At 38.0% G+C, this 15,180-nt stretch overlaps 1 protein-coding gene across 1 annotated transcript in view; it reads left to right on the top strand.

Annotated features, from left to right (window-relative positions):
- LOC124164402 (period circadian protein) overlaps nucleotides 1–12,284 on the top strand; it is a 247,849-nt gene extending 235,565 nt beyond the window's left edge. The window contains exons 20-25 of the mRNA XM_046541726.1: nucleotides 478–671; nucleotides 6,508–6,619; nucleotides 7,997–8,074; nucleotides 9,312–9,434; nucleotides 9,956–10,141; nucleotides 10,901–12,284. Coding sequence (XP_046397682.1) covers nucleotides 478–671; nucleotides 6,508–6,619; nucleotides 7,997–8,074; nucleotides 9,312–9,434; nucleotides 9,956–10,141; nucleotides 10,901–10,993 — 786 coding nt within the window. The 3' untranslated portion in view covers nucleotides 10,994–12,284. The remainder of the gene's footprint in view (nucleotides 1–477; nucleotides 672–6,507; nucleotides 6,620–7,996; nucleotides 8,075–9,311; nucleotides 9,435–9,955; nucleotides 10,142–10,900) is intronic.
- The last annotated feature ends 2,896 nt before the right edge of the window (nucleotides 12,285–15,180 follow it).

The raw sequence follows: 15,180 nt of genomic DNA, 5'->3' as shown, positions 1-15,180 counted from the left end.
CAACATTGTTAGGTATTTGAAAATGCAATTAAATCCTTATATATTGCCAGCACAATATTTTTGTTTTGTAAATCATGTAGTATCATTTGTCAGTGTCATATATTGGCCTTTATATTGCCTTTTTAACACCTCAATGATGTGTCTGTTTGTCTAATGAATGCGTGAGACTTTGCCATGCCTTGTTATCATTCTTGGAATTGTTGGGGAAGCACAGTCAAGAAGAACTTGCACATGCAATCCTCGGATTAGAAGCCAGAACCAATACCCCAAAGCTATGGAGGCTTTAAGCTTAACCTTCCAATTTTGGAAGTACGTATTGATGTGCCCTTCCACAAAGAGTTCAGTGTTGTTATAGTTCAGGCAATTTGGATGGTGGTGAGGGTTGGAGTGGTCTGCTCGAGGGCAGATCCATTTGTTGTGTCACTGATGCTGTCTTGCTGTTGTCTTACCTACTTGTACTCTCTCTTGCTCAATCAGGAGCTCCTTGAAGTATCCAACAAGTGCAAATCGATTGGCTCATCAGGACTGAGCAAGGGTGCCAATGCCAACAACGAGGATGACGAATGTTTTGACAGAAAGGTGCTGCCACCTGCAAGTCGCAGCAATGGGGACTTTGCACCACGCTCGTTCAATCTACTTCAAGATCCAGAGACCATTTGTGATGACAGCAGGTGGGTTCTCTGCTTATCATTCTAATCAGTAGGCAGTCCTTCCCATGATGTTTACCTGAGTAGTCTGCACTCCATGGTGCCTCATTGATTTCTCCGAGTGCACTTCACCAATTGTCACAATGTATAACACTTTGTGGATGGAGTTGACATTTGTGTGAAATGAAATCAAGTATCTGGGAGGGAGGATAACTTCATGCCTATTGTAGGGAATACATACACCCATGCCTCGCATAGTGCAAATTCGATTAGCGCAATTTCAATATAGCGGAAAGTCATTCCTCGGGGAAACATCGCAATGCAGTGTAGCCTAATAAAAAATCTTTACCGCTCTCAAGATAAAACGAGAACTTGCAGTAAGTACATACGAAATTGCTATCATTTTACGCATATTAAAAGTATTGCTTGCCTCTAATCTTCTTTTTTGCTTTTATATTAATCGAAATCCATTGCTGTGCAACGGCCAAAAGCATTATTCATCATTGGGTCCAGATAGCCGGCCTTCCAAAGTAATTTAAATAATCTCGTCTCCTTACCAGTATGACTATAGTTAATTTAGATTAATTAAGCGTGGAGCTAGTGGAAATGAGTTTTTTTTAAGCAATACGGTTTGAGACGTAATTTTTGCCGTCATAAGTTATCGGGCAATTGACTTCCAGGTAGAGGGTCTACGCTTTAGCCTTCAAGGTCATCGGTATTCACCGGGGAGAAATAGAGCGGTGGCCGAGTTGCATATGAATAGCATCAACACAAAAAAGGGCCCGCTATAGAGTCTCAAACGCAGTGGCTTCATTCGATCCCAGCAGTCGTAGGTCCTCTGCGTCTCAGGAATACAGTACAGCAGTAGAAGGTGATTTCAATGGGGCCATACAGAGTAAACACCAAATAATTGTAAAAAATAGGAATGCAGGTGGAAAAATCGAGAAGTTATCAAGAAAAACCATAAATCTAGAAGAGAAATTGAAAGAAGTCAATTGCTTTGAAAATGCAGAGCGTCAAAGTGATATTGCGCGGAAGTTTAAACTCTCTATGCCTTATTCTGAATAAAGACGAAGTGAAAACATCAGTGATCTCAGCCGCACCAACTTAAATCAAGCGGTCAACACACACAGAACGTTCATTGTGAATCTGTGCAAAAAGACGAGGGTGGTAATCGCTCCTAGACATTTAGTGAAAGCTCCGGTTGGTTCCAGAATTTAAACGGCAAGCAGGTATTTTCTGTGTGGCGATATCAGGTGAATCTGCGAGTGTTGATAGCACAGTCACCGAAAACATTTTCTGATGAGCTCCAAGCTGTGATTGAAAGTGGCTCCTTTCCCCCTCAACTGCAGTTTTTAGTGTTGACGAGACGATATTATTTTGGAAAAGAATGCAATCTCGTTCATTCATTTTCAGGGAAGGAAAATCTGGGTCAGTTTTCAAGGCATTAAAAGACTGTTTCATGTAGCTGCTAATGCCTCAGAGGACTTCAAATTAAAATGATTTATCATTTATAAACTCTGCTAGCTATGAAATGGCATTCAAAGTAGCATTTGCCTGTCATTTCGATGATAGACAAAAGGGCCTGGGTGACTCAATAATTGTTTTTAGACAGGTTTGAAAAATTGTCAACTGCCTGCAATGCGTTACGAACCCCTGAGATAGCAGATGTTAGCCCACCCGCATGGCAGGAGGGAATTTCAAAAACATGTACGAAATTTTTTTAACGTGAATAAAAGTCTTTGAATGCGTGCCTGCTATCTTTAAAGATATTTTAAACTATAAGCATTTATATAAATAAGGCTTTCTAAGGCTATTTCAGGGAATATATATCGTTTAAAGGAAATTCAATACCCAACGCCTATGCTACCAGGAACGCATCCCTATCTTCCCAATGTTAAAACGCTCTCGTATAATACAAATTTGTGTAGTGCAAAGACCCCAAGGAACGCATCCCTTGCGCTATACGAGGCATGGGTGTACAAGAAATAATTGTGGCAGAGACCTGAAAAAATTAGGCTCATCAAATATGTTGCTAGAAGATTTTCAGATAAAAAGTGAAAGAGCTGCTCTTTCGCACTCACCAGATTACACTTCAAACACCCGCTAAGCATATGAGATATGGCAGTGACAGATTTAACTGGAGAACTAAATAAAATGCAAAGTAAAGGGGGCAATCTATGAAAAACTGCATTAAATGAACAGAGAGTATTTCACTGAAGATATCATTCAGCATGACCTGTAGATCATCGTCCAGAAACTGCTAATTATTTCCAGAACTAATCAAAGTGATGAGGTGAGAGGGATATTTTATTGAATGAGTAAGTGTAAACATCTGATTTATCTGTGAACAATAAAGAACGTAAATAAAGTCTAGGTCAAACTTGGGTGTTCAAATCTTTCAAGAGGCACACATGATAAATGGCAGACAGACATCTCATATGTCTTCATCCAGGCACTAACTCATCTGACCAATTCCACACCCAATAAGAGCACACATTTTTTGACCTCATCACTCTGTAAACTCTTTAACCCTTAGACTACCATTTTTTTCTCCTTAACTTCCAACCTTTTTATTGGTTCCTATCTCTTTATAAGTGTTTCAAGAGGCTATAGGATAATTTTCATGCACGTCAGGTTACGGATTTTCAGCAGGGGGGGTGAGGGACATATATGTCCCACTGGTACTAATGGATGGGACACATATGTCCCATTGGTACTTACGGATGGGACACGAATGTCCCATTGGTACCTACGGTTGGGACATTCATGTCCCATTGGTATACAAAGTAATTCAACAATTCATACCAATACAAGGGAATACATACGTTTTGAGAAAAAAATTATTTTGAAATCGGCATACGTGTAGGTACCCAAAAAGAAGCAAAATACACAAGAATAGAGACTAAGATTGAAAGTGTCATGAGGGTGATAATTGAAAAAAGTAGATAATACAGAGTGGAATAAACAATTTTATTATTACAAACAAACTATACATCAATTGGACAAAAAAATATGATGAAACAGACATCAACTTTTTGAACCCTAGGTGTGATACGGCGTAAAACAATTTTTACATAATGGTACATTACACATACAGCAAATAGTTTTGGTTCTTTTTTCCATTTTGTTCTGCGAGCACCTCGAATAGCGTCTCCTGGTGTTACCCTCAATAGGCAGATGGTCACCCACATTTATCATGAGCTTAGCTGCTTTCGATGGTCTGCCTCTGCATCTTTTGCGTTTTAGATGGCTTTTTTCTTTCCCAGTTGCCATCAAATTTTCGGCCAGTGGAACAACGACCTGTAGCAGTTTTACATTTTTCTTTGTTATTTCCTTGTGTAAAATCCATGCATTCACCACTGCTAGCATTAGTAGTTTGTAAAATACCTTTTTCACCACTTCTTTGACCGCCTGTCGAAGTCATACACGCTAACCTTCTGGTCGGAGAGATCTACTCCTCCCATGTATCTATTGTAGAAGCAAATAGCGGCTGGACAGTCTACCACCAACTTTGTACCATATTTTTGTTTGCAATTAGCAGTTTGCACTGTAGTATCGTGGAGGTTGCTAAGAACAGTTACTTCTTTGCTGTTCTGCCACCTTGTTGCTATTGTCACATGCTGATTCACAACAAACTCATATTCTCCCCTTTTCAATTTTCCTTGGAACTTCGGCATGTGTTTTCTTGAACTGATAGCGGTACCCACTGATGGAAATTTCATGGTATTTATCAATTGTACACTTGTGAAAAATCTGTCAAAAATTATTGTGACATCTGGTTTTATTATCGTCATACATAGAGATAGAACAACTCTCTCCGAGAGTGGTCAATGCAGAATAGTTTTCACCGGATTCTTTCCCAGAGTAAATATTCAAATCATATGCGTACCCAGTTACTGCATCGCAGCGCTCCCAAATTTTTATCCCTCTTTTTATTGGTTTCATGGGAAGGTATTGTTTGAGAGAGGATCTGCCTTTGAACTTTGTCATGGACTCATCAATGCTCTGGAACGGACTTTCTTCTCTTGCCTTAGGAAATGTATGTTTGAGGCAAGAAACTACCTCGTCAATATAATATGTTTTTGAAGAACCCATAGGTTGTTCGGGATCATTGAAATACAGCTTTGATACTAACAATTGGAATCTATTTCATGCCATTGATTTTTTGATGGCCTCATTTCCCATAGAAACGTTGTGGGACCAATAATCTAAAATATTTGGTACTTTATTGTAGCTCATTACGAGCATAGAACCAAGGAGCAACATAATTTCCCCAGGATCAGTGTCGTGGATAATATTATGTTTTCCCTTTTTCCGCAATATGTCCAAACGCTTATTCGTACATTGACTGATGAATATAAATAAGCTGTGAGGAAATAATTGGAGAAAATAGTCCATTTCATCTAATGGCTCACTAACCGAAATCAATGACATTGTAGGTCGATCAGGTATGCAAAAATGTCTCCGAAGGAATTGTATCTTTGGAGTAGTCCACAAATCTCACTCGGAATGTCACTTGTAGATAAGAGGGTAGAATTATTGCTTTCCTCTGTACTTACATTGCCCACCGACATTTCGTTGTCAGATTCATCCAATATCTGGAGTAATTCTTCTTCATTGCATTTTCTCTTGTGGCTCATTTCTTGGGACTAAAATGTAAATGAATATGTGAAGGCTGTTATGGAAGCAATTATGTACAAGGACACCAAATTACATTTGACGTGTTTACTCACCTGGTATCAATCTACTCCAGAGGTTACACAGATGTAGTTGTAAATCACTGTAATCCTAAAATAGCTTCAAAGGACTGAAAGAAAGAGCCTCATCTAGAAGTGCTCGTCGCAGTGCTCAATATCACAGGGACATAAGCACTAGTCTATTTCTTATAAATGTACAGAACCTAAATATTTACCATATGGCAAAACTTAATGACGTCATGGTACTAACGGTAAATCAGAGAACTTATATCAAAACGTCGGCACTCACAAATGCAGATGTGAAAAAGACAAATCATTGCGCAAAATGAGGAGTGGTAATATTGTGCAAAAAACAAGGATCCTAAAGTAACATGGATATTTACCTATCATTTTAGAATTACTAGCCAAGTCCAAATTTCCTCTGCTATAAAACCAGAGGTGACAATGTAAACCTTATTGACTTGTCAAAGTACTGTCCTCTGTTGGCAAAATAAGAACTAAAAGTCGATTAGTCCCTCTTATACCGATGGGACAATATCGTAGGTGTTTATAATAGGCCTACATCCCAAAGGTTGTTTTGCAAATCTACCTGGGACATATGTGTCCCGTTGGTAGTCTAAGGGTTAAGGGATAATTTTTATTTTGAAACCACACATAACTGTGTGCGGAAAAAATGCTTTAGAAATTTTCTTCCATAAAAGTGTACACAAACCCATCTACCATTTTCCAGCAGTAAATTGGCTATAAATAACCTAATTGAGATCTTGGTTTTGTTGGGAATATTACACTCCTGCCCCAACTCCAAACTGGCTGAAATGTCCCTGATGTGGAATTCTTCGTGCTTCATTTATTTTTGTACCTCTGAGGTTGTTAGAAATATCAGTAACAGCAAAAAATATTTATAGTAATCTTCTGATTATCTGTCCACAGATTATTGATGTGTGACTTTTCACACTCGTTTGATTTTTTTCACAATATTTTTATGAAATAAAATCAGATGTAAAAGCAACAGAATTATTGTAGATCAATATAATAATTCTGGTGCCCGTTGTGTGGTTGTGCTCCTCTTGTGATTTCTTCTTTAAATGTGCCATTGTGATAGACATAAGAGGTGGCCGGCAAATTGGTTCCTCAATTTGAACATGCTTTTCCTTTGGCAGTTATTCATCCCTCTACTCATTCCTGAGGACGGAGAAGAGTGACGAAAGTATGAGAAGTTCTTCTGTTGTTTGGGATGGTTGCCTGCGTGCCTCCAACGATGACTACACTAAGGTACACACTTCCTTTTACCCACTTATGTGCTGCATGTCAAAGTCCCTCCTGACGATGAACTACTGGAATGGGGAAAGGGGTTGATGTTATCAACATGTTTAAAAATTGGAGTTGAGCTTACAGCTTCAATGATTATGCCAATAACTGATATAACTGGAATGGGCCTATAAATGTTTGTAAGAGCAGAATCTCCCTTTTTAAAGCCTAGAATATAATCATGGGTCTGGGAACAGACTTAATCAGAGCATTAAAAAGGTCATAGATCTTATAGTATAGTAACATTTTTGAGTTTTTTTATCACATCTATTATTTCTCCGGTTAAGATCCATTACCATCAACATCTAAGAGGAGATATTTATCAGGTCATTTTGTAGAAGGTTTATGGTGTTGCATCCTGAACTTTTAATGCATGACAACATAGTGTTCACAGAATTGACATTGAGTATTTTTTTAAACTTCACTAGAGATCCTGTTGATGAATACAGTGTTGGCATATGTTTTGCTTTAAAGACTGATGAGTGGAATTTCTTCCCTAGTAGGGATATATGTGGAACTCAAAATTTCAGTCAAAGATATAAACTCGACTTGTTTTGGTTACTTTCTCAAAACTCAAGCCAAGTTGTGTTTTGAAAAAGTGGTCGAAGGTTGTTGTTGAAGGATAAAACAACTGTACATAAATTAACCTGGTGGTAAACCTTAGAGAATATTATTTGAGTTTCCTTACGAAAGTAAATCTTGCTATTCGATTTGACTAAAAAAAGTAATCTTGATACTGGAAAAAATGGTGATAATTGCTGTGCGCCTCCTAAAACAACTGTGCAAGTGGAGTTGAGGGAGATCCCAATGGTCATCAGTGTAATATCAATGATCATGTATGTCCAGAGGCATTCATGAGTACTAATCTTATCCATTAGTGTCACATACTGAGAGAAATGAGCATTATCATCTTATTCTCTGATCAGGGGCGCAGCTAGGAATTAAGGCTGGGGGGGTGTTTGGGTGCAACTAATACCGGTGTGTGTGGGGGTATAATATATCCACCAGGATAAGCGGTAGGTGCGAGATTAATAAATTGCGTAATTTTAAAGATAAATGGTTCAAAATGGTGAGTTTTACGGCTTTCTGAGGGATGTTTCATTCATCCTTACACTATACTATCAGTAATGTCAATCCAATTGAGTAAAATGGATTAAGTAAAACGGATTAAACTTAAAAATTTCTCTGAGCTCTGGGGAGGGGGGGTTTTATCCCCCAAACCCCCTCCCCTCGCTGCACCGATAGTACTAGCTATCTAACTAGTAACTAGATAGCACGGATAATACTTTTCTCTGAGTTACACAGGAACTAAAACATGCTTTTGCCGTCTGTCACTTGCAGGGCACAGGAGGGAAGTCATCATGGGAGGCTGGGGGTCGGGGAAAAGCTGGAAGGAGTTCATCAAAGCCAATGAGAAAGGTAAGGTTCTGTGTATATTGAAATGCTTAGCAAATGTTTTTCCTGCTATTGCCACAATAAAGGCAAAGGCTAAACTTAAACTGTATGTGTAACATACCATTGGAGCCTGCTTTGTAAATCCAAATGAAGCATCTGATTCCTGGCAACTAAGAATCGAAGCTTTGGAAAGGTGATCGTTTAAATGTAGCTGTTTCAGTACGTTTAGTTTCTGTGATTCTATGACTGTGTTAATGAAGATTGTAATTAGTACTGTTTGGTTCGTGTGCACTTTTGAAGACCTTCTAGTGACATCCGCAATATGTTTATACCTTCCTGACACTGTTTGTTTAATATATTTATCTGCAATATGTTTATACCTTCCACTGACTCACTGAAATTGTTGCATTAGATATAGCATTGATGCTGGCATCCTTTGTTGACATGATGAAAAATTTTACTTCAGGAGTTTCCTATTAAATTTACATCTGGAGCCCATAAAAATGGCTACTCAGGGCTTCACTTTTGAAGTGTTTAGTGGATCATTGTATTAGGTAGATCATACATTTGTACAAATGATATCCTGAAATTTAGCTATTTCAAGGGTACTACTAATGGAATAGCACTCAGGAAAGTTATAACCTCCACTTTTTTGAGCTTTGTTGTTGTTTTGGCGACAGAAGTTTCAGAAGCACCCCTAGAATCAGAGACAAAGACACTAGTTCACAGCATCCACCCTAATTACTCATGTGCTGCCAATTGTGATAGTTACTTTTTTGTTGGTCAGGATTTTTCTCCTCTCATAATCCAGGTATATTTCCATTGTCTCAGTTGAAATGGTCTCTTTTACCTATTGTCATGGCTCTCCTGGTTAGCCGAGGGCTACTATTGTTCTATTTTCCACTCTCTCTCACACTTTTCTACCTCATCAAATTTTACCTAGTGTGCCAAGGTTCATGGATCCTTCCCTTTGTATTCTCTTTGGCTTATGAGTGAAATTGTTTGTTCTTTGTTGCTGTCCAAGGTTCTTGTAGACACACCTTCAAGGGTTGGAAAATGTCACCAATGAAGGAGTTTCTATGGGAATATGGCACAAGATAAACTCCAATGTGTTTTTTGTGATGGAATCTTCCATTAGGCAGGTCACTTAGTTTTTCCTGAACTTTATTTTAATCATTTAAATATATTTTCCCTCAAACATATTCTCATAAGATAGCGCTAACTTTTTTTGTCTCTCAGAAAGCTTATTTTCATTTGGCAGGGCCCTTCATGGATGGAGGAAGTGGATGTCACACCTGATCTCATACTTCGTTATAAAATGGATGACCAAATACTTCGCAATGTTTTGGAAGCTGATTTGAAGACATTGAAGACAATATCTCAGGTAATTAATCAAGTCCTGAATAAATTCTTGACTCCAAGTTTTGATTCCCTTAAATATTATTATCCTTTATTATATTATTTTTTTACTTTCTTAATTCAAAGTTATTTTTTTACTGCTTTCTTTATTAATAGTTGTGTCATTTTATGTTCAATCAGAATCCATAACAAAAAATTCACAATGTCTAATTTTTATCATTATTTTACAACCATTAAGTTTTGAATATTATCAGTAATGCTTGTGTCCTCATTGCTCAAATATTAGCCCCCATTGAATCACATGCAAAATGTCTATCACCAACCAACCTTAGGCCCATTTTTAAAAGTTTTTTATTGTGGCTAATCTAGATAGGACTCTAATTTGCAAGCTCTATATGTTCTTATTATTTCCTGATTGCTTTGCTTTGCAATGCTAAACAGAAGTAGGACTCACTGTTTAATGAATGCACTGGTTCCAAGGGCTAGTTTCGTCATCTTAGATATTTCGCAGAGATTTTCAATCATGGCCTCTTCTCTTTTGTGCAGTCAAACACAGTTAATGAACAGCTGAGCCAACTATACATGGACATGGAGCTTGAGGGTGCTTCAAACAAGTTGAGTCTTGAGGATTCGGCTGGCTTCACGTCGTCAAGTGGCACAGATGATGCACACCCCTTGACGGCTTCAGTTTGCATGAGCCCCTCCCCCTCCATCCACCGAGTGGCCTCTAAGGTGAGAAACACTGTGAGATGCCACTAATGGCCTCCAATATGAATGACCTGCATTTTGATCTGTTTTGATAAACGCATTCTCAGGATGAGATCATATACAGATGTCTGTTATCATGTACAGCCAGTTGTTGCTGGCGATAGTTCTATTGCTCACCACTGTGAGAGAGAGGTGTCTTTAAATAGTCTACTCTTGTCCAATAGATACTCTGAATAGTTATGGGCACTGTGAAAGTGAGTCAGCACAAATATGCAACTCGCAAGTCACACTAAGGAGTCATAACTCCCTCTCCACGTGGGACTTTCCCTGTGAGCGCTACTTGCTCTTTATGCATCATACCTCTGTGACCCTCTTCTATGAAATCTCAAAATAAATCCGAGTCTCTTCTCCTATTCAGTGGGGTATGAAGTTGTCATGATGTATGGCCTGAATTTTTGCTAATAAGAACAAAGATGTCTCCAAAGGCACCAAAATGCTGCTCTCTGCGTAGTAAATAATATGTACTTTTTTGTCATCATGACCTCATGCTTAAAATTTCTTTTAATGCTTACATTGTTTGGAAATATTGATGTGTTGATTCATGATTAAATGGCCATAAGTAATGTTCATTGCTTAAAAATCGACTAGCCATCTTATATAGGATGAGGATTTATTGAGGACGTTATAGTTCAAAGGCAAAATTTGGTTGAAACTACAAGGCGCACATTTATTCCTGCACTGGCTTAAAAGTCTCACTTTTTATGCTGTTTTTTTGCCTTTTAGACCAAGAAGAAGCGGAGGAGCATGGATTATGGCAAACTGGTGATGATATTTGAAGAGAATGCCCCATTTCCTCCTCCATCTATCTCCACCTGACATTGAACACCTCTTTAAGATGATAATCTCTCTCTTAAGTGTACATTTAAGTAGGTATATAGCATCAATGTTCTTATAAATGTTGTGTTTTATATATACTATATTCATATGATTATGAAAACACACTCCGTGATTATATCATAATAGATTTTGATAATTTAGGCTTTGTTTTGGTACATGAACTGTCTTTTCTCAGGAAATGTGAGCATTCATCATCTCCTCATTGTTTCAAGGGTTGTATGGTGTAGATGTCAGCATCTTACCTCAGAAGTCATTACCTCTTTTGCAAATTATCACTGCCAGTTGTCCAAAACTTGAGCAGTCTGGAAATGTGATTTTCTCCCTGTTATCTTTGATGGCATTTAAATGTTACTCAATGTTTACATTTACCATTTCCTATTCATGCATAGAATGTATTTTTGTGGTGTTCTCTGAAAGGAAAGACTCATTGGTGTGCACTTGCATAATTGCATTGGTGTGTTACTTTACCCACCGAGTGCTTCAAAGTGCAAAACAATGTGCTGTGGGAGCCAAGTGTGCTCTGTTGTGTAGGTTGGTTGAGCAAGTGGTCAAGCTTATCATTTTACACTTTTTTCTAGGTCTCTTATCAGTGACAAGAGATTTCGTTTTATAGTGATTTTACTGTTCTGTCCGAATCTCTCCTGAAACACAAAATGCACCCAGGAATGTCAAACTCACAAAAGTGATAGTGTTTGAAAATTTGAAGCTGGGGATGAAATAAGTCAGTTCCTACGGAATAGAAGAGAAAATGCTTTTAAATTAGTGTTCTGTTTTGGATATAATTTCTCAATGTTACTTCCAATCGTAAGGTGCCATTTTAGATTCCATATCTCCTATGTTGTTCCTATGATGAACAAGCATCATGTGAAAGTTAAGAAAATCTTCAAATGGAATTGCAGACCTTGGGTTGAGACAAGAACATGCTTGGTTGCTGCCCTGCTGATTAGGTATATCCTCAACCAATGAGAATCATTATAGCAATGTAGGTGGCAATGCATTAGCGGACATCATAGTTCTGCTTTGCAGCACCTTATGTTGATGACATTTGAAGGTGGTGATGCCACATGAGATTTCTTATGAGAGCAGAATGTAGTGAATGCACAAAAAGGATCCCATTATCATCATCAACTACATATTTTTATTCCTTTATCACTAGCTAAATCGTGTGGTGTTCACTATGGTTGTTGATGTTACTTGATCAACCCTTCACCTTCAAATGCAAGGGTTCAATAATCATATCAGTGCACGGCAGAATATCTGGCGGAAAATATTCCAAGCAAAATAATCACCAAGAAAAGATATTATAGTAGAATGTTAATGATCTCTCATTAATACTGTTCACCAATCAAATGAATATTTTATACTTGACAGGAGATTCGAATCATAAATGACTGAAATTGCACAAGTAATTAATTGCTCATGTTAAATTTTTCAAAAATCCCCTTCACCATCAGCAAATGCTCCTGGGAAAGCGATTGTTGAGCCTTATGATTAACTTGTGTACTTCTGGCCCCCAGTGGAATTGGAAATGCAAGTGAATAGCTCAGCAACTGCACTCTCCACCACCTATGCTTCTCCTTTCAATGCTGCTTTCTCCTTTTACTTGCAGTCACGTTGGCAACATAAAAATAGTTAAAGGTCCATTTCTTTCTCTATTCACAGTTACAATTTTATGATGCCTGAATAATGTATTTGATGCCCAGCTATTCATTTATTTATTTATTTCCACTACCCCATAAACAGCACATTTACGGCCTTTACAATGGGGAATTAACAATGAAGGACATTCACACGTGCCCATGCCCTGGATAAGTGTAACTTACCCAGACGGGACTCTAACCTGCGACCTTCGGTTTGGCAAGCGAGGACTTGACCCCGCCACCACCGAGGCTGGCAAAAATCAAGGTCAAATTTTTTTCCTGTTTTTATTACAAAAATTGAATTTCAAGCCATGGGGAAAAATAAGATGGTTTTTTAGAGCAAGCCAGGTAATCCTAGGAGATAAATGTTCACCCACCCTCCACTAGATGGGGTAGCAAGCACCTGCTGATTGGCCAATGATGGAATTTAGTTAGGAATGATTCTTCCTAGGAATGAAACATCCTAGGAATGATTTTTCAGCTAAAAAAAGCTATGATTGAGCTTAAGTTGATGTCTTTGCTATTATATTTCAGTATGAGGATACAATTCTGAATTATTAAGAGTTTATTTTTGGTCTGATTGCAATAAAGTTATAAAATGTACGGCACAAATAGAAGCTTGTTTCAGATCAAATGGGCTTAAATGGGGGGAGCATGGAAGCCTTAGCTGGTAGAGCCCTTGGCTACTGATTAAAGGTTTGCAGGTTAAAATCTGAGGTGAAGCTTTAGGAAACTCGGAAATCCTCAAAGAGCAAGGTGGCCCAGGGAAAGGAACTGGCCCCCCACCCTGAATGTGTGACTTACCACACCTGTGCCTAAGCCCAGGGTACAACAAGAATGCTACACATAATTGATCTGAGCAACTGAAGATGAAGTGGGTTGTAATTGAAATGACTTTTAGGTTTAATGCAATGGTAGTGAATGTAAGAGTGAACAAACTCAAATGAACAAGTCTCAAAGGATCACTTGCTGAAGCATAATTTTTCATTCATCTGTCATGAAGCCGGTAGCTTTGCAGCAGCTGAGTGTTCTGTTAGTATGTAGCTTAGGCCTTGAAATGAAAAATAATGCTGTTCTCGAGGAAGAAAGGTTTTAAAGTCAATGCGTTTTCAATGTGATTATCAGCGTAACCTTGCTTGATACAAGAGATATATCCATATGAAGTGTCATGTAAAGCAAGAGGTGTTCTGCAGGTGATTAACTAAACACCTATGGCTAACTTTTCTGGAGCTATTATGATGTTACAGGATTCAGCCTGAATTACTAAAGCTATTTTTCTTCTCTTTTCAAAGAGTTTGAATTATTTCCTCAAAAAATGTCCTTCTTTTCATTCATTTGAACTTGTTCTTAGTTCCATCCTGGGTTATATGATTTAGCACATTACTGTGCGTTCACTAAAAGTAAACAAATATTAGCATATTCATTGCAAAAAAAGTAAATGAGACAACCATGACATAAATGACTGGGTGGCAAACAACCAAATTAGCTAATGATAATGCTTTAGCGAGAGCTGAAAAATGTAAAAATGATCCTACTAGTCAGACTGAATGCAATTTATTAAATAGCACTGAATGCAATTTATTGCCACACAATTGCAAACCTGAGGGTAAGCCTGAAAGATTTTGTATCATCACATTTTTAAGCAATATTCTGCTGCCATTATAAGAACCAATATGAAAAGTGTGAAAATTTCACGGAAACAATCATTTGCCTTTATGGGGATGGAAGGGGCGAAATGCCAATACAAGGACAAGATAGTTATGCAGCCAGACATACAGTGGCGCTGCGCTTATGTTTGTGTGCATTGCTCCACAGTCCTGAGGCTTAAGCGAGAAGTTGGAACAGGAGGACATTCACTGGAGACATAATTCAAGAGAATTTCCCGGTTGATGAATTTGGCCCATAAATAGTCAAAAGGCATTATATTAATGTGAAACATGATGGGAAACTTGAAAATGAAGATTATTGTGGTTGCATCAGATTCTATATCGTGCCATGGAGGCCTCTCAACTATGCTACTAGTTATGTGATTTACTTGTTACTTCATAACATGAAGTTCTACGCTCATGGAAAGACCATTTAGAACTTGTCGCTTGTTCAATAAGTGTTGTAAGGACTATTCCTCCCACAAATTTCAATGTCATTGGTGTAGTGAACAATCGGTTCAAGGATGTATAGTCAGTGGATTCATGAAAATATCAATTCGTTAGATTTTTATCATTCTCTTTTCCCTTATTTAATTTCTCCTTTAAAAAAATTGTCCTGAGAGTTTTGAGTGGGTCCACAGACAAGGCAGAGTGGTAAATTAGCAGTCATTGAGACCTTATAATGTTTTAGCAAACACCAATACGTAAAGAAAATTGGTGTCATGTTGGAAATACTTGTATGTAGGTATCTAATAGAGTTGGGCTTTGGAAATGCACTGATATATTCAGGAGGTGAAAACTCAACAATCCCTTGCAATCATTATGCATGATATCAAAGATATTAATGCTGCCATTTTCAACTGAGCTTAAATTGAACTTT

Source organism: Ischnura elegans, chromosome 8 (assembly GCF_921293095.1).
Source record: "Ischnura elegans chromosome 8, ioIscEleg1.1, whole genome shotgun sequence".
Taxonomy (NCBI): Eukaryota; Metazoa; Arthropoda; class Insecta; order Odonata; family Coenagrionidae; genus Ischnura; species Ischnura elegans.
Note: the sequence above shows the minus strand (reverse complement) of the source record. Positions and strands in the feature narration are given on the sequence as shown.